Source organism: Calypte anna, chromosome 23 (assembly GCF_003957555.1).
Source record: "Calypte anna isolate BGI_N300 chromosome 23, bCalAnn1_v1.p, whole genome shotgun sequence".
Lineage (NCBI taxonomy): Eukaryota > Metazoa > Chordata > Aves > Apodiformes > Trochilidae > Calypte > Calypte anna.
This window is the reverse complement of record NC_044268.1, coordinates 6024170-6042303: the sequence shown is the minus strand read 5'-3', so window position 1 is coordinate 6042303 and position 18134 is coordinate 6024170. Positions and strand designations below refer to the sequence as shown.

At 47.5% G+C, this 18134-nt stretch overlaps 1 protein-coding gene across 5 annotated transcripts in view; it reads right to left on the bottom strand.

The window, feature by feature from the left end:
- The window catches only part of SCMH1 (Scm polycomb group protein homolog 1), a 53658-nt gene that overhangs the window by 14456 nt on the left and 21068 nt on the right, over nucleotides 1-18134 (bottom strand). For 3 of the 5 annotated variants that reach the window (XM_030464382.1, XM_030464384.1, XM_030464383.1), the window contains 8 exons: nucleotides 16546-16616; nucleotides 15546-15780; nucleotides 12589-12677; nucleotides 11426-11669; nucleotides 4503-4735; nucleotides 3817-3943; nucleotides 2606-2806; nucleotides 1761-1946 (listed from right to left, as the gene is read on the bottom strand). In XM_030464382.1, the coding sequence (XP_030320242.1) occupies nucleotides 1761-1946; nucleotides 2606-2806; nucleotides 3817-3943; nucleotides 4503-4735; nucleotides 11426-11669; nucleotides 12589-12677; nucleotides 15546-15780; nucleotides 16546-16616 (1386 nt within the window). The remainder of the gene's footprint in view (nucleotides 1-1760; nucleotides 1947-2605; nucleotides 2807-3816; nucleotides 3944-4502; nucleotides 4736-11425; nucleotides 11670-12588; nucleotides 12678-15545; nucleotides 15781-16545; nucleotides 16617-18134) is intronic. The other 2 variants (XM_030464385.1, XM_030464386.1) reach the window with 2 other exon arrangements.

Sequence of the window (18134 nt, the reverse complement as noted above, 5' to 3'; positions counted from 1 at the left end):
TGCAGTGTGTAGATAACAATGTTTATCATCTTCTTTCAGCTGTTTGAGTAAGGTGTTAAATGTCCAGATGTCCAGCAATCCCTTAGACATCAGCTTGAGCAACAAACAGGACCAGGTGTTATCACTTCTCTGAACTGTACTTAATCTTTATTTAATCTCTGCAAACACTCTAAAGAAGAGCTCAGAATGGGCAGGTCTCAGCATCATGTCCTATTTAGAGCTCTGCCTCAGTTTCCCTGAAGTCTGACTTTGCTCCTTATACGTTTCCACCCTGCCAGGCAGCCCAGCTCTTAGCACAGACACCACTGACAGCTCATGGTGGCTTGAAACAAAGTGTGTGAGCTACAGGACTCACTCCATCAGAGCCTGCTACCATGCCCAGACCCTGGGTCCTCTTCCATACTGTTTTTCCTCTGTCTCATGCCAACAGGGTACTTCCACACTGGAGCATGGGAATTTCTTCTAACTGAGGGTTCTCTAGAGGTGCAACCTCTAGTGACAGTATCTAGACATGCTGCTCCTATACTTGCCACAGCAGCCAACTCTCTTTCCACAGCTCCTCTCCTTACAGCACAGAACAGCTCCCTGCTCCTGGCATTGCTGGCTCCAGCCTGCAGGCAGCTGGTCCACCAGTGAGGAAGGAGTGGGCAGTCACTCTGAGACACTCATGATCTTTAGACTCTTCTAATCCCTTCCCTTGAGTATAGGTGTTTTGTGAGATGCAAAGAAGCCCTGTGGCATTAGGCTGCTGCTCCTAAGCTTCACACTTAGCAACTTTTTCTTAAACAGTTCCTCCTAAGTGTTTATCCTTTTACATTAGAAATTCTTCCTTTTTGTAATTTTCACAATTATGATCAGAACCATAATTACCCAAAGAATTAACTTTGGAAAGACTTCAAAGAGTGCAACAGGTATTTGCTGACTCAGGGCAGAAAGGTAGGAGTGGAAACAGGACAGGAGAGCAGATCAGCACAGGATAGTTCTCAAGGTTTAATCTTCTCCAGGACTGGCATTGCTACAGCCCTTTTTCACCAGAGCTGCACAGCCAGCCCAGGGCAGCCACTGCTACACCAGAGGAAGCTGCCACAACGCAGCACTGTGGGAAAAGCTCTGGGCCTTCTTGTTTTCAACTGCTTTCGCTTAAGAGCAATTTTGCAGCCTGACAATTTGCATTGTGGCATGACCTATCATGCCAGGGGTGTGTTGTTTCAGTGCAGTAGAGCATGAGCCATGCCAAGAAACACAAAGCCACCTATGCCTCAGTTGGCTGCAGCAGGCGTCATCCTGGGGAAAGCTTTCACCAAGGGCTGATGTGCTGCCAGCACACCCACAGCCAGTGTGGAAACCACTCTGCTAGATTTTAATTCCATTTCTAATTACAATTTATCTAATGTTATCACTCTGCTATTCCTCATGCAGTCTTTCAGCTTAATTCCCAACTGGATGAGGTAACCATAACCAGGTTACAGGAAGCGGCAGGGACTCAGGGACAAGGAGAGGAGGGAAGACAAGGAGACAGCACGGATGAGTGGAGCCTACAGGCAGGGATGGAAATCAAACCAACAGGCAGAAAACACAGCAACTTGAACCCTGCACAAAAAGAGTCCTGCGGGCACACGTGTGACACTGCGTGTGATGCCATGAACCCTGCAGAGGGGGCTCTGAAACCCACACCTGCCTCCTCAGATAAAGGTAAAATCTGGGTTAAGCCAGGGATGAACCTGGGGTCCCTACGGTGCCGCCCCCGCCCCAGCTCCTACCTGGTAGATACCTGTCGTGGTCGTACTCGTGTGAGCGCTTCATGTGGCTGTTCTGAGAGAAAGGCTGGTTCCCAAAGAGGTTGTCACTGCGGAGATTGTGGCAGAGCTTCTCCAGGAAGCGGAGGACGTAGGTGATACTGTTTACTGCTGGCAGGTTCAGAGTGTGCTGTTCCCGATCAAACACAGCTGGAGACAGAAACAAACAGAGCCCAACACGTAAACCCCCAGCAAAGGCAGGAGACTACGCCCAGGGCTGCACAGCCAGCTTCTGTATCTCAGCATCGCTGGTCTAGACTAGAGCAAACAAAAGCCACTGCCTTCTGCTGGCTCTGCTAGTGAGCTCCCTACCCCAGGACAGGCTGCAACCAGCCCACTGCACCAGCATCCAGCACCAGCACCCAGCACCAGCACCCAGCACCAGGCGCAGGCAGGCAGAGCCTAGGAAGCTGCGTTCCAGGGAATGGGAAGACATACCAGGAGGGGCCTGCACTTCCAGCATCCAGATAAACACAGAATTAAAAGTTAAATTAATCATTGGTGCATTTCTTGTCTTTCTGTCAGTTCTGTCAATCCCACCCCTTCTGCCTCCTCCTGGGGCTGGGCAGTGCTGGGGGATGCCAGGTGAAGCAGGAGGCTACCAGGGCTGCCTGCACTCTGGAGTGCTCACTGCTCTGTGACAGTCATCACCTGCTGCTTCACTGATACAGATGTTTGGCAAGAAAAAGAAGACAGAAATCTGTCTGCCCCAGGCCCATGATTGCACCAAGCTTCAGAGAGACATCTTCCAAGGAGTGAATTCTTGCAATGACATCTCTGAAGGGCCAGTGCTGTGGGCCAGTTCTCACCTGAGATGACCTCTCCCCCGTGGCCTTGTTTTAAGAAGGAGAAGACTGTTTTCTGATGATAAGCACAATCAATGCAGGCCTGTACTGCTTGCTGAAGGACAACAGAAGCTCGAGCTGGTCCAAAATGATCTGGCAACTGCTGAACTTTCTTCTTGTCTAGGTGGGGCCCAGTGCTGCCATTCTTGTTCAAATAAATGCAAACTGCCAAGATGAGAAACGTGTTTGCCATTAACTCACTCAAGAAAGCAAGAAACAGATGCCTAAAATCAAACCTGAGAGATGCTGAGTTTTTAAGCCTGTCAGCTCACTCACAAAGGGGAATCCACCATGCTTGCCTGTCTGCATCCTAACAGCAGACCCACTTACAGAGAGGAATCTCACCTCCAAAATCCTTCTGCCTCACACTCACTTTCCAAGCTGCTGCTGTTCTTCACCCATTTTCCCCAGCACTCAGGCTCCCAAAGGGAGGGTGCAAAGTGGTTCCCATGCCAGCCAGGAAAGGCAGCTGGGATGTTCGAAGGAGGTGAAGGAAGATGACCCGCATTTTTTAGGGAAACTGGATTCTTTAAGTTCCTGGGACAACAGGCCAATTACGTCTTAGGAAACAGAGGGCTCAGCCTGTATCCAGTGCTTGACCAAACACACAAAAAGCAGCTCTGCATTAGTTTCCTGCTCAGACTCATCTTCAGCTACATCTCACAGCTGTAGCAGAGAGCACCGTTGCTCCTACTCTTCCCCTGCTCCCTCTTGTCCCTGTTTGCCTCAATATCCTGCCTGAAGCATTGCCACAGTCATTCAGCAGTTGTTCTGCATCTTGCTGCAGATTCAGCAGCTGTGCCTGGAATGGCTTGGGAGGGCTCTGAGCTCACCAGAGGTGCTGCTCACTGCACTACCTCTGGGCACAAAAGCCATGAAAAGTCCCCTTTGAGAGCTGTGGAGTCACCAACATGCATGTGGTGGCCCAGGAAAAAGGGATCCCTGCGCTCCCAGATGGATTTGCAATCTTCCTACTACTTCATTGTTTCCAAAACAGAGAGAGATAAATGGCTGATCCAAACTCCTGTGCCTCTCTTATCCCCACGCTCTCTCCTAGGCATTCCCTTTCTGGAATGGGAACATTTGCTGCTGTCCAGGGTTCAGAAAATGGGAGTATCGTGGTGTGCAGGTCCTGACTGTGCAATCTTGTCAAGAATGCAGTTTGAGACCCTTACCTGTGGGAGCCTGCATGGCAGAGCTGGGGATTGTAGCAGCGTCCTGAGGCACAGTGCTTGTGTCTGGTTCTGGGGTACTGGTTGTTGGAGAGGTGGGTGCTGGATTCAGCAATGTCCTAGGCTTCCTCTGCAGAAAAAGAGGAGATATTTCTCCTTTTACGCCTGCTCTCCTTTACCATCCATGATCACTACACTCTCCTTTGCATCCAACAGACAAGGCACTGTGGAACATGACAAACTTCTGATGGTGATGACAGGGAGTCTCAAGAACCTAGTAATCAATATGTGTGTATTTTATAAACCACAATCCTGAAAGAGTAGCAAGCCTGAGATCTGCCACCTCTGCTTGACTTAGACTAGCTACCCACAATGGATGGAAGAGATTTTTCCACCATTTGGCCATCCTGTCACGATCACAGCATCTGCCATGCTACTTCACAGCTAATGAAGCTCCAAAGACACAGTTTGTTGATGGAAATGACCTTTAGGACACAGACATTCTCTACAGCTCTGGGGCTGGATTCTGAGGGACATATTCCCAGCCCACATAACTCTTTGGTCTCCTACTTGCTGCAGTTACACAGCCAGAGGCTGAGACAAACGTGCACAAACACACGCATGCACCAACCCATGGCAGAACTTGCAGCACCTGCTTTTTACCCGCCTGCATCAGCATCAGCTTTTACCTTACTGCCAGGCTTGGGGCCTCTCTTTCTGGGGAATTTCAAAGGCTCCACTGACTTGGAGGGTGTAGGCATGGGGTGATGGATTAGTGCTTTGGTCGTTCGACCACGCTTCTTCCCTGTTTTGCGACGCCTTTGCCCTTGTTGATGCCCCAAAACAGTCTTTGTGCTACTGTGCATGCTAGGTTTCTCCGAGTTTACTTCGGAGGCAGGTAAAGGGCTCTTTGGAATCACGACTGAAATAAAAAGAGAAAAAGCAAATATAATTAAATCATGGCAAGAATCAAAACAAGAGAGCCTCCATCTTTACACAGAGTCAACATGGAAAAACCTGGAGTATTCACAGCCTCCTGAATGGAGGCTCCTGCTTTCCATGCCAGATTAAAAACCAAATGCACCGATCCTTGCTTCAGCACTTGAGCAGGGGGACACTGTGGCTTAGCCTGGATGGGCTGAACTCCAAAGGGATCACGTTTTCAGTCACAGCCTCCTTCCTGAAAATAACTGGTACCCACACCTCTTCCTTCTGCGAGTGGTGACCTGCCAGCAACCGTGTAAATGCGCTGAAAGCATTCCTAGGAGAAGGATCAGTCAAGACCTGCCTGAAAGCCACAGAGCCAGTGCTGTGCTAGAAATCTATCTCAAGGCAGAAATCAAATTTGCTCTGTCCCTAAGTTCCCAGTGAACTGCAGGGGAAGGTACCAGCTCCATCCTTAATGCCTGCAAGGACAATTGCTCCTGGCCCCGAGTGACGGCTCATCTAAGTTGGATGAGCAGCCCTGCTCCTCTCACCTGCTGCCAGAGGTAAGTGAAATGCCAGCACATGGTCTGTTCCTTCTTACCTTGTCATGCCTTCCCTGACAAAATCAAGTTTCTAGTGTATTTGCCCACAAATCCCCTGACCTGGGTCACTCGTCTTTCTTAAGCTATGCTAAAGGCTAGAAATGCACTGGCCCAGCTCAGCAAACCAATAGTCCTTCTAATTTTGAATTTCTGATAAAAAGAAAAACAGGAGAACCCTCCTAGATTTTGAAAAGTCACCTTCATGATGGCTTGTTTTTCAGACATGGAAACCTCACTTAGTGTTCAGCATGAAGGCTCTGAACTAGGAAAAAGACAAACACTCTTGAAGCTCTTGTAGTTACGAAGAAAATCTTGGCAAAGGGAACAGAGTGCACTGCAAGACTGGGTGGCATGGAGCCTAACAGTGGCACAACTGTGGGTATATAAAATGATTTTTATGTTTTTTTAACAAGAGTTTTATGAGCAGTTACTGTGAGCAAGGCCTCATTTCCTTGGCACACAGACACTGCTTCCTGCTGGCAGCTCAGAAGCAGCAAATGGAGGAGGGTCCAAATTTCTAAGGGGCTGGAAAAGATCAGTGGGCTGCAAGGTGACAGCAGCAAGTCCCAGGTCAGAAGATTCTCTAGGCATGGGGCAGTGAGGTGACAGCTCTGCCAACCCCTTCAGTGCTAACCAGAGCACAGAGCAAGTCAACAGCATGGCTGGGACTGGGAGAGCTGTGTAAAGTCCCAGCAGTGGCACTTTATTATGGCCTTATGTGGATGAGCCACTGGAGGTTCCTGCTTTGCTCTTCTGCTGATTCCATTCACCAGCTTTGATTCTGGAGCACTCTGTGCTCTCCATGGGGAGACTGGGCAGGCACCTGGCTGCCAGCTCCAAGAAAACCTGAGTACATGGTTCATTTGGACAGCTGGAAACCAAGACTGGTGTCATCTCATGGCATGACTACAGGACTTCACCTGGGTGGACATGCTGGCCAGGCACTCCACCAGGACCAAACTGCCATCAGGATTCCCAGTCTCCAGGCAGACAGGGATTTTGGTCTTGTTGGCAGTGCCAAAGACAGGAGTCCAGGGGATGAGGGCAGACAGAGCTGACCCCCAGCTGCCAGCTCAATGTCACAGTGAGGGCACCTGGCCAGGACATGTTTAGGACACAGAGGTCAGCAACAACCACAGAGGAGGGTGAGGAACACCAGGCAGCACTCCTCCTGCTGCCTCTGGCAAATCTGGCAGATGCTTCCCCTGGCTGCTGGGAGGTGATGAACCTGCTGTCCCTGCCATACTGAGCTCCTTCATGTTTCTATGAGTAATCTGCACACAAAGTGAAATGCAGAAAGTCCTGTGGTTGTCAAGAAGCAGAGGACTGCAGGAGAGAGCCCTGCAGGGTGCTCAGCCCTGCTCACACCCACCCTGACACCCCACCAGCTCCAGCAGTGCTAACAGCTGTGCCCAGCAAGCAGGATTATCTTGCAGCTGCAAGCCAGTGCCCACATCTCTTTTAGCTGCCAAAAGTTTCCATTTACTAAGCCTTACTCAGCTGGTGAGCATCTGCCAGGGACACCCCCACTTACCTCCTTGTACTACTCTGTCATGGTGAGCCACTGAGAGCAGCCAAATTTTCAGAAATTGAAGTGGAGCTCTCCTACTTAAAAAAATCAATAGTTTGTTGCTGCTGAGAAAAGTGGCATCTTCCTTAGGAAGGTTGGAAACCACAGCTGTGGTGCTTGCATGAGCTCTGAGCACCCTAACCCAACTCTAAAGCTGACCTTGCTTGAGACAGGGAGTTGGGTCATGCAACCTCCATCAGTCCCTTCCAACTTGCATTATTGTGAACTGAACTCATGATTAATCATTTCAGCTCATTAATGTAACAGAAAATTAAGCAACAAGTTTTCTGCTGGCTGAACTGTCTTGTCTTGGGTCATACAGGCACCCAGCACAGGGGGCCTGCTCCTTGCCGTGCTGGCATGGGATCAGTTTGGGTGCAGTCAGAAACTTCACCCTAAAGATGCAGGATCAAACATTGCTTAACTCAGAGCCACAGAAAAGATGGGCACCATTGACTGGGCTATTAATCACTGACGAATTAGTTTAAAGGAGAGTCTCAAGCTTCCTGCAGAAACAGAGACTTGACAGAAAACGGCATTTTCCTCATGCCAAAGTATCCCTCAGGAGTTCACACCAGCAGCACCTGCAGCTGCCCACCCCCTGCAATTCAAACTGGTATTTACAGAAAACTCCATAAAGTTCCTGCCCACATCTTGAGGGTCAGCTGATTCTAGAAAGATTTGCCATGCATCAGCTTATCTCAGGCTTATCACAGCTTGAAGAACACAAAATTATGTCCTTGGGATAAGTACAGCAAAGCCAACATGTAGGAAAATATGGAACTGAAGATGTGAAAGTGGAAGATGTTTCCTACTTTTCCCTCAATAAAGAGTCATTTAAGAGTCTGCATTACTGTACCACTGTACCACAAACCCCCAAACATCCATTTTAAGTGCTCAGAGCCTCTTTACTCTGAGATGCATCCATCGCTCACACCTCTTCTCTCTAGAGATACCAGTAATGACCATTAGAGTGTCCCAAAACACAGGGGGTGGGGTGGTTCCTCAGAAGACTGAAAATGCCATTCATATACATTTTTAAATCCCTGTAGGTCACTCTTCCAGTGTTTGTTTCACTGAACCTGCTCTGAACATTCATCATGAGTGTCCCATTCCTTAAGGGCTTAAAAATCTCCACAGTTTGGAGCAGCAATTTTCTTACTTTAATTGTCTGCATGAGCTGGGATTAGCTCTGTGCACTGCAGATGCCACCACACAGCCCACTGGCACAAGCCATGGCATTTTTCTGGTTGTTTTAGTTACAAAAATAAACCAACTTTAAAAAAAAAAAAAGTCTCAAGTGTCACCATGACACCAGCAACAGCTTTTTCTTCTTGCACAAGTCTTACATTTACAGCTCTCCAGGAGGCATTCCTGTAGCCCTGATCCCTGTTGGTAATTACACTTGGCACTTTCCCAACACAGCACAGCCAGGGATCTCAAAAACATTCCAAGGAGTTCACTACACCTTGCACCACATCTCAGAGATGCTGGGCAACACTGACAGCTGGAGGTTTAGGAAGTTGCCTGAACTACCAGACCAATAACAGTATTGCAAAACATCCCACACGTCCTCCTTCCTCTAATTACAACCACACACGGATATCCAAAAAAAGAACAACTGAAGATTGCAGTCAGTGCTGCTGGAGCTGAAGGACAGAAAACCCTGATTCTGAACCCAGAACTCACAACCCAAAGAGCCCTCTGCATCACCAAGGCTGCCCTCCAATTGGGCATCACTGTCCACCCTCTCCACCCAGTCATCAACTAAACCCAAGTAGCTGGTTTGACACGAGCAAAAAGCACAGGTAGCTGAAGCATTTCCTGAAACAAAACTGAGGTTTTATCCAGTAACACAGCCCCCAAGAGGAATCTGAGCTACCAGGCAGTGTCAATACAGCTTCTATGCCAGAAACCAGGCTTTGAGAACCTCAAGGATCTAGACTGGTCAGTAGCCACGTGGATGGATCTGCCTTTCCACAAAGCCTCTGAGATCCTCACCAAAGGCTTTTGTAAAAAGTAAAGAGCCATGGGATAAGAGATGTTTTCTATAGGGATAAACCAAGGTTTAGAAGAGGTAGGGTCAAACAGTCATTCTTGTGGAGGAAAGAAGTTTATGTAGAGTGCACAGGGATCTCCAGCAGGATCTGCACTGCTCAATGTACTCACAAGTGACTTCTGAGCTAATAAGCAAGCTGAGAAAGTTCCCTAATGCTTCACACTTCCCAGGGCAGACAGGATGGTTGCACCCCACGAACAGCACCAGAATGAAGCTGGGAGACTGAGTTTCTGGGCAAGAAAAGACCAAGTGACCATCACATGAATAAACATAAAGAAGAGTGTGGAAAAAACCACTCCTACCTTCAGATGCAAAATGATGAGCTCCGAGTTGCCTGGTGCTTCTTCAGGAGAAAGAACTTCGGCTGTAACATTCATGGCACAATAATATCAGCTCAAAACACAGCAGTGGCCAGAAAGAGCCAGAGAAAAAGATTCCACTTTGGAAAAATGAGAGATCAGGATGTTGGACATCCGGGTAGAAACCAACTGAATAGAAGTCCTCATTGCACTGGTTAAAAATCAAGCAAATTGCCCCTAAACCTGCAGCTGATCCCTGGATTCTCATTGCTTCTGCAAGCACACCCGAGCCAACCACACCTGCACCTACACCTACACAATTACACCTGGGACAGAGGACATGAGTTTCTTCACAGATTTACAGCCCCCAGGCAGTTTGCAATAAGATGGCTATACTGCTATTTATATCCAGCTAGCTGAAGAACACACACTCAGTTAAAATATGTGGCATGAGAAACCTGCTGGGAGTCTACTCACTGATCTCATCATCTGCCTCTCAGAGTTCATTATCAGTGAGTTTCCAAAGCCCCATGTTGAGAACAAAAATGTTTCTGTACTCTTGTCATATTCAGGCTATTCAGAACTGGTCCTGGGGTTTCTGCTTGTTCTGATCTTCTCTGAAGGTCTTTTTTTTGATTTGGTTCCAGGTTAAATATTAGCAGAACACCTTCAACATATCAGTGCACAAAGAACAAGGAGACTGCTAGAAGGGTGCAGTTTATTCCACCTTTTCTTCTTTTTCATAGCTCTTCAGAAGTTATAAAAATACCAAAGATCAAGAAGACAGGCAGCAAAATGTCCAATTTTGATAACAAGTGGGGCTGTATATTGAGTATGAAGTTCCTAGATCTAATAAAAATGTACACCATGGCAACATAGACTTGTTCACCAAGGGCCACAACTGGGCTCAGCATCCCTTACCTTCCCTGTCCAAATAAAGGGGAGGAAACAAAAAATTGAAGAAATTAACCAGGCAAAACTACTCACAAAGAGATGATGTGATGTTTTTGCTCCCATGGAGTCCCTGTGAAAAATCCCATCAAAAATGGGGCTGAAGAGGTCAGGCACCAGCCAGGAGGTCCCAGCAGCTCTGTGGAGCCTGCTGGGCAGCAGCAAGCAGGACACAAACAAATAGCAAGAAGCAAGGGAAAGGCTGGGAACATCAAGGCCAAATGCAGAAATTCAAGACAAAACAAAACAGTGAGGGTGTCTTTCAGTTCCCAGCCATAACAGAAATCACCTCCACCTGAGAGGAGGCTGTGGCCTGGCCTGCACATCAGCCATGTGGGGTGACCTCAGGACATCCACCCCAAAACCAGCCTTGCAGCACAGGAACAGAAATGGCCACATCAGAGGATGGCAGAAAGTACCAGCCTAATACAAGCTGACCCTGGATGTTCAAGAGGAACAGTCCCATCAGAGAAATGCCTCTCTTGAGTAATCCTTCAGCTCCAGCAGAGTGCTGCTCTCCTGTTTGTCATTTCATTGACAGCAGTGTGCAGGAACTGGCAGGCTGCAAATGTCAGAGGAAGGTGCATGAGGACAGTGACAGCTCCATTGGTCCTAAACACAACTGTAATGCTAGCAAGCCAGACATACCTAAAAATCTCAACAGCCAAGGCCCAGACCTTTGTAAGGCACCAAGTTCCTAACCAAAAATCACAGCTCAAGGAACAAGGCAGGTAGAACCTGATCCACACCTCTTTTTCCTTGTTCACAGCAGAGATCACATCGTAAGACAGAACAAGATAACTGTCAGAAGCACAAAGATGCAGCCCTGCAGCTTAAGAGTTCTCATTACTCCCTTTTATATCCACAAATACCCCAGTCCCTCCGTGAAGAAGTCCCTAGGAATGGGTGTTCCAAAGACACGGGGAAGACTCAAATGAAATTCCTGTACAAGAGCAGACCACAGCAACGTTGTACAGCACCACCATCCCTCCAGAGAGCCATAATCCTGCCCACCTGTAGGGATGGATATCCATTACCACCTGAGGCCAGGCCAGGATTATCTGTGCCAACACCACACATGAAGTAGCAGTAAGAAAACCAGACATGGCACCCAGATGTCCTCACTGCTCACTTCTGCCTGCTTTGCTGCTCTTTGAGAACCGAGTGGAGAAGAAAGATAGCTAAGCAACAACGTGGGTCTTACCTTTTGTTCCAGGGGGCTGCAGATTATCTCCAGTCAGCGAGCACCAGCCTACGGGAAAGATGTCCCGGGAATCATATCGGCACCAGTAATCGAAGGCACCTCTCCAGCCATCAAAGGTTATCAGGACCTCAGAACCTCTCACCTCCCCAATGGTGGCCGGGCAGATGAAGTGAGGGTTTTTCCTGTCCACTGCCTCCAACTTCATCCCTGTCTTGAAGAAGTTTTGGGATGGAGATGGTGGTTCCTACAAGGAGAAGTTGAAAATGTGCTCAAAGAGGATATGCCAGACCAGAGCTGCTCCCTCCATCAGCAAACTCACCTCCACAAGCAGATGGAGAGGTGTGCATGTGCTGGCCTAGCTACACAACCACCTGCCTGTAAAGTCACTCCTGGAGTCCACTACTGACTGCTCTGCAGTCCCCCAGCTGCTGCACCAAATCCAGCAGCTTGCCTTCATGTTGCACCCTGTGACAAACGTGTCATGCAACACAGGCAGAAAATAAAGCTCCAAAGAAAGCCTCTGCAGGACACTCTCACTTTGTTACCTCAGAGCAGGAAAATGGAGGACATGCCAGTCTCCCTCCATCATTCTTCCCTCACCTTCAGCTTTGCTAGACATGTGAGAGATCTGCCACTGACCCTCACCTGTGGCTTGCTCCTTCTTGTCTATTGCACTTGAAAAAACACTGAAGCCACACCAACCACCCCATACTACAGCATATGCTCCTACCCTGGCTTCTGCCCCTCTCTGACTTCATTAAGGGTTTAAAAATACAAATTTTGTAATAATACAAATTTGTAAGAAAACAGTTTTGTAAAATAACACTTGCAACGTTACCTCATGAAAATATATGCACTCCTTGCAAGCTGTGGCACACAAAAATTTCAGGGATATACTCACTTCCACACACTGTATTCCTGAATTTGAGTGGCACCTGCAGCCTAAGTGAGAAACAAGCTCCTTGCTCAAGCCCAAGCCACAAAGTAGATCTTTGTCTGCATTCTCAACACTGCTATGACAGAGCAGCTCCATGGTAAAGCTGGGCACTTTCAACTCCTCTGGGATCAGCAGACCTCACATGAGGCACCAGCTGTTATTCTGGTGCTCTGCAGCAAAGGGGATGTGCCAGAAGGATGTCTTCACAAACAATACAGTAAAATACCTTGTGAAAAATCCGGACAGGAGCCATCTCTGCTCCATTCAGAGTCTTCAGAAGGAACATGGGCCAAGAGGAGGCATTCAGCCGAAAGCCTGCAGAGAAGGAAGCAGAAATGGAGACTTTAAGGCCTTGGGAGCCACCAGATCTGGCAGCACATGATTGCTCTGATGGGAACTTTACAATGACTGTGATACCACACCATCCTCCTTTTCATGCTGGAGAGTCAGGTTTGACCTTTTCCAGATACTCTGATTGCAAAACATTACACTATTGAAAAGAAACATCTGGAAATGAATGTTTGACTACAATATACACTTATCATAACAAAAGTCTGTACATTGACCATACAGGCAGAGCATTTTGTGCAGCACTAGTGCTGGCAGCTTCAGTGATCCAACTACAGGAGAGAGTCAGTAAATGCACACTTGGGCTGTGAAATTTCTTCCTCAATAGAGGGCACCTCAGCTTCTGGGGGGGCTGCTCCACCTTCCAGAGTGAGCTGCAGGCAAGCTAACCTGAAGAAATAAAGAGGCTGTGACTTGCCTGGGGGGCAGATTTAACCATTAGAGGATAGCAGGTTTTGGTTTGACATCTGTGAAAAAAGGTAGAGAATTAACACAAAGGGGCTTATGGAAATAAAACAAAGCAAATAGAAGTCTCCAGATATCACATAACATCAGCTTTGCTAAATATGCATCTTCCTGTCCAGACAGCTTCTGCTGCTCAGCTGAACATACCATTGCACTCTATGTATCTGTGGTGTTTTAAAGATAATCCTGGGACTGGACCTGAGTGGAGAGCATCCAGAGATGATAAACATGGCAAAGCTTTGCCAGGACCAAAATGCCAGAACACAACCAGCTTAGCAGAGGCCACCCCTGCCAGCCCTGCAATTTATCAAAGCAGCCTGGAAAGTGAAGAAGTGAGACACAAGCCTCAAGGGACAGGAGAGTTAAGCTCCCAAAGGGAAAAGATCACCTCTTACATACATGTAAAAAAGGGGAGCAGCAGCAGCAGTGTACAAACAGAAAATGCTACAAGGAACACAGAAAATCTTTGCCATGATTTCTGGGCCCGTGTACTCTGCAGGCAGAAAGGACAACTGCAAAACTAGCTATTTCTTACCTGTCTTTATGGTAGGTGCAAGAGAACCACTCTTGTCTGGCCCAAAGTTAAGCAGGTAATAGAGATCAGAGATGGGTGCACGGACTTCTTACAGAGTACAAACCCTCTCTGCTACCACCACCACGAGTGACTTTTTCTGTGCAACTCAATTACATTTATTGCCATCTGCTGGCAAAACCCAGAGAAGGCACAGGAGGAACCCTGTGGACAAGGACAGGTACTCGTGCCTCCTGGGCAGGCTGCACCAGAGCTGTGAGCTGCACCCTGGCACAGGATTTCAGAGAGATGTCTCCTCATGCACAGCAGAATGCATGAAATAAACAACAAAACCAGCAGCTTTATGTTAATAACTGCAGCAGGTTTTGTCTGAGGCAATTATGAAGGGATAGGGTATAATTAGACTTGCATATGGAACAGCTTGATGTGATGTGCACAAATGTGCATCTGCTGATGTTTCTTCATAAAGGTCAGTCTCAAGTGTCCCATTGCAATTTAGACTGTACTCCCACCAAAGCTCACAAATGGTGCTCCAGGAACAAACATGAATATTAACTCAAAATAATCCTAGTGAAGGTTTCTTGCATCACTATAGATTGGCTTGGTATTGTTTGAGGACGTGCTAATTGAGAGATTTATGAAAACACTTTAAAACCAATGGGGAGCAGAATGCAAAAGCAGCTTCATCTTGCTGCTTAATCAGGAAAGACCCAACAAATCAGCTCAACATTTGGCTAGCATCAAAAAAAAAAAAAAAAAGGTGTTTAACTGAGGATTGGAAAAGTGTTCAATTGCCCACGTTGTTTTTGTGAAGATGTAGCCAAAATTAATAAACAAAAAGATGAAATATAACAAGCTTCTTTACATGAGACAGAACTTAAGTCACTGGGAACCTTTTCAGACATTGTTCCCCCATCAGATGCTCTCCAGCTAACCTGCTATTGCCCCAAAGACACCTGGACACAAATACACTTAGCATGAATTAAAATTGAAATGCTTTTGATATCCCAGTGTCAGGATTAGCAGTGATACAGCAGATGCCTTAGCCCTAATTGCTCTCTTGATTATTCTCTACATCAAGATTTACTGATCCCCAGCAAAGGATCTGTGCCCAGCAAGGAGGGGGAGCACAAGAGACAGCCCTGATGGCTGGCAGCCCTTCTATGTCAAGCACACCTTGCAAGCAGGATCCAATGCCTGAAGCAATGGGCAATGCCCAGAGATCAAGCCATTGCTCAATCCACATGACACACTGCCTGTGTGACAGTGTTGTGTCTCCCAGAAAAAAAAAAAGAACCTGACTTTGTTCTGTCCTTGCACAGACAATCACCTGGAAAAGGCCAGCAGAGTTGCTCTGCTTTCAGTGGTACTGCCCCCAGCCTTAGGTCACCAGGACTTCAAGGTGCCCCTTGTTTGCTTGTGTGTGCTATGGGAAACAGAGTGGCTCTGGCATTCTTTCACACAAATGGGTGGAAAATGTGTTTTTCCTTTGAGGTACACAGGTGGAATTGCAGACACCATGAGCTCACAGTCACCACATGCTAAGAATTCTGAGCTTGAGCTGCAAAGGGTGCAGGCAGCTCACCTGGATGAAGAGAGCTCTTTCACCTACACTCTAAAGTATCTCCCTGTCCATGCCACAATGTCCATGTAGAACTATAGACTTAGTGTGGGATTAATCTGTTTAACAGCCCAAGCTAAGAGGGCTGCTCTGCATCCCAGTGGTAAGCAGGGGCAGTCTCTGGTCCTCTCTGTTCCAAGTACAGCAGTATAACAAACCCTGGCATTTTCCTCACAGCTAATGAAAGCACTTGCTGGACAGTTGAACTTCAGCTCACCCAGGGGAGGCTGCAGCATCCCTCCATTCTTCTCACAGTTTCCTATGGGCTGGATTTCAGCAGAGTCCACCAGCCTCCAGAAGTCATTCTTGTTATCGCTGCCATCCAGGCGCAGGCGCAGCCGCGCGCCCGTCAGCCCCACCACGGTGGCAATGCAGGTGGAGGTGGTGTTCCTGGGGTCATGGGCTTCTAGTTTCATGCTGATCTTGAATTCATTTGCAGGTGGAGTGTATGACTGCAAAGAGAAAAACGGGGCTGTGGTCAGAGACAGGATTTCCAATATATTCACCACCTCAGTCACAAAGTTTAAGCCCCAAGAGAATCAAAGCTGATTCCAGCAAAGACTGAGAGCATCCTCTGCGCACAACATGGGAGCAAAGGCCACTGAGCAGCAAGGAAAGTTCAGGGAGTCTGGGCAGATCTGTGACCCAGACCACCTTCTCTCAGTACTGCCACCTGCTAGACAACCAGACCTATCCTTTCCTCTTAGTCCTCTTCTCAGGAGAATCACCCAGCTGACCCAGGACCCAAATAGGTAACTCTGTGCCACTGCCCCTCTGTCCAGATCCAGGGGTGCCATGACAATTCACTCCTGTATCCCCTGTGCTCAATGCTGTCATCTCTGTGCTCACATACCCAGTGCCTGGGGGGTGCTATTCAATTCACAAAGATCTGGTGAATTCTAATTAAAAATGTCTTTGCTGGGCAGGATCCACCAAAACCTGGATCACAGTCTGCTCATTTTCTCCCAAGACCTTGTGCTCAGCAGAGAGAAGACCATCCATACACATCTGAGAGTCAAGTCCTCTGCACCACTTCAATTTTTGCAGCACCTGAATATCTTTTTTACCTTTGCTTCAGCAAACTTAGATTTATTTTAAGTTTCCCATATCCTTAACAATCTTCCTTGCCACAAAAAGGGGCCTGTTCCAGGCACAGAACTCCTGGGTCACCAACAAACCATCACCTTTGGCCTTTCTTGTTTTTATTCACCTCTTACCTGCTTGAAGCAATGGGCAGGAGCTGGGATGGCACATGTCTCTTTCAGGTATTTCTCCCATGTGAAGTGACCTGAGAAGAGAACAAAAAGGATTCCAACAGGAACTGACAAGTAAAAATCTCAGAAAAAGAGGTGGCTGTACTCTGAACACCAGCAGTTCTCCACTTCTCACAGAGGAGGTGCTCACAGGCAGCACGTTTTCATCAAGATCCTTTAATCTTTGTGACCACAGAAGATTTACAACTACAGCTGACAGGCAGAACAAAGCATGGTGCTGCCTACAGCATCTTGCTGCCTCCACGCTGCTGTGAAGGGTCTGCAAAAAGTGGGGATAACAACCTACACACCCAGCACAGATGGGAAGCCTTAATAACTGCCCCTTAAAAATCTTTTCTTAAGCACATTGCTCAGTCTAGAGATTAAAAACAGTCACTGAGGTAGCCCAGAGCAGCTCAGATCAACAGGAAACTTTGCACTGTGCTGGTTGCACAGTTCTCCCAGTCCACCACACACACCCTGTGAGCCAGTTTGGAGCAGGTATCAGCCTGTCCCCAGCAATTAGTGGACAGGTCAGCAATTAATTTCCTGAAGCAGAGAGAGTCCATAGCTTGGGCAGGATGGAAGCAGGGATCCTCCAGAGATTTCCTGAACAGAGTGGCTCACGTGCAACATCAAAGCCCATCCACTGAACACTGCTGCTGGGGAAGTGCATTTTATCCTTGCCTGCACCATGTCCAGCAGGGAGGGTAAAAGCAATAAGCCATCCAGGGAAACCTGTTATTAAATGAGGAATTAAAAGCTCCCATGATCTGAGCAAATCATGACTTCTGCCATTTAAACTGAGCAGCTGGGAAAGGATCCTTCCAGCATGACATTAGCTTGTATTCATCTGAATGGCTCCCAGGAGACCACTGTTCTCAAGTCATTTCAAGAGCATTGGTGGCAGCACAATTAAAGAGTCAGCTACTGCTTTTCCTATTCACATCAAGATCTTAATCAGTCTGTTTTCAAAACAAAAGCTATGTTAAGAGCCATTTTAGCTACTGCAGTGCACACCATACTTCTGAAAACTCAGATTTTAAGGTCAGCACACATTACTTGCCACCTCCCATGCAGATGACTAGCACCCTGTTAAATACAGTGGCAATGAACAGAAAAAAATTCAGTTTCACACTACTCACACAATACAGTCACACTAGCTGGATATATATTTCTATTTAAAGACTCTGACATCAGCTCTCCATTCAAAGTCCACATTTCCATGCACTGGCATGAATTTTCTTTCTAGCCAACAGTATCACACTGGGATGAATGAAGAAATTCAGTGATTCACTGCAAAACCCCAATTCTTTTGGTTTAAAGATACGATTGTACACTTGGTTACATCAATGAAACTCTTTGTATGAATTATGCGTAATAAATACCCAACCAAAGCAAACCAAGGCATTCCTGGCATGGAAATGCCTTGCTGCATCCCACCCCTTAACTGTGGTTGCTGATCTGGGCTCATCTCAGAGTGGGGTGGATTTCAGAGGCCCTTGTCCATGGGGCACAGAGGATGCCCACGGTGACAGCACTGGGGTGAGAAG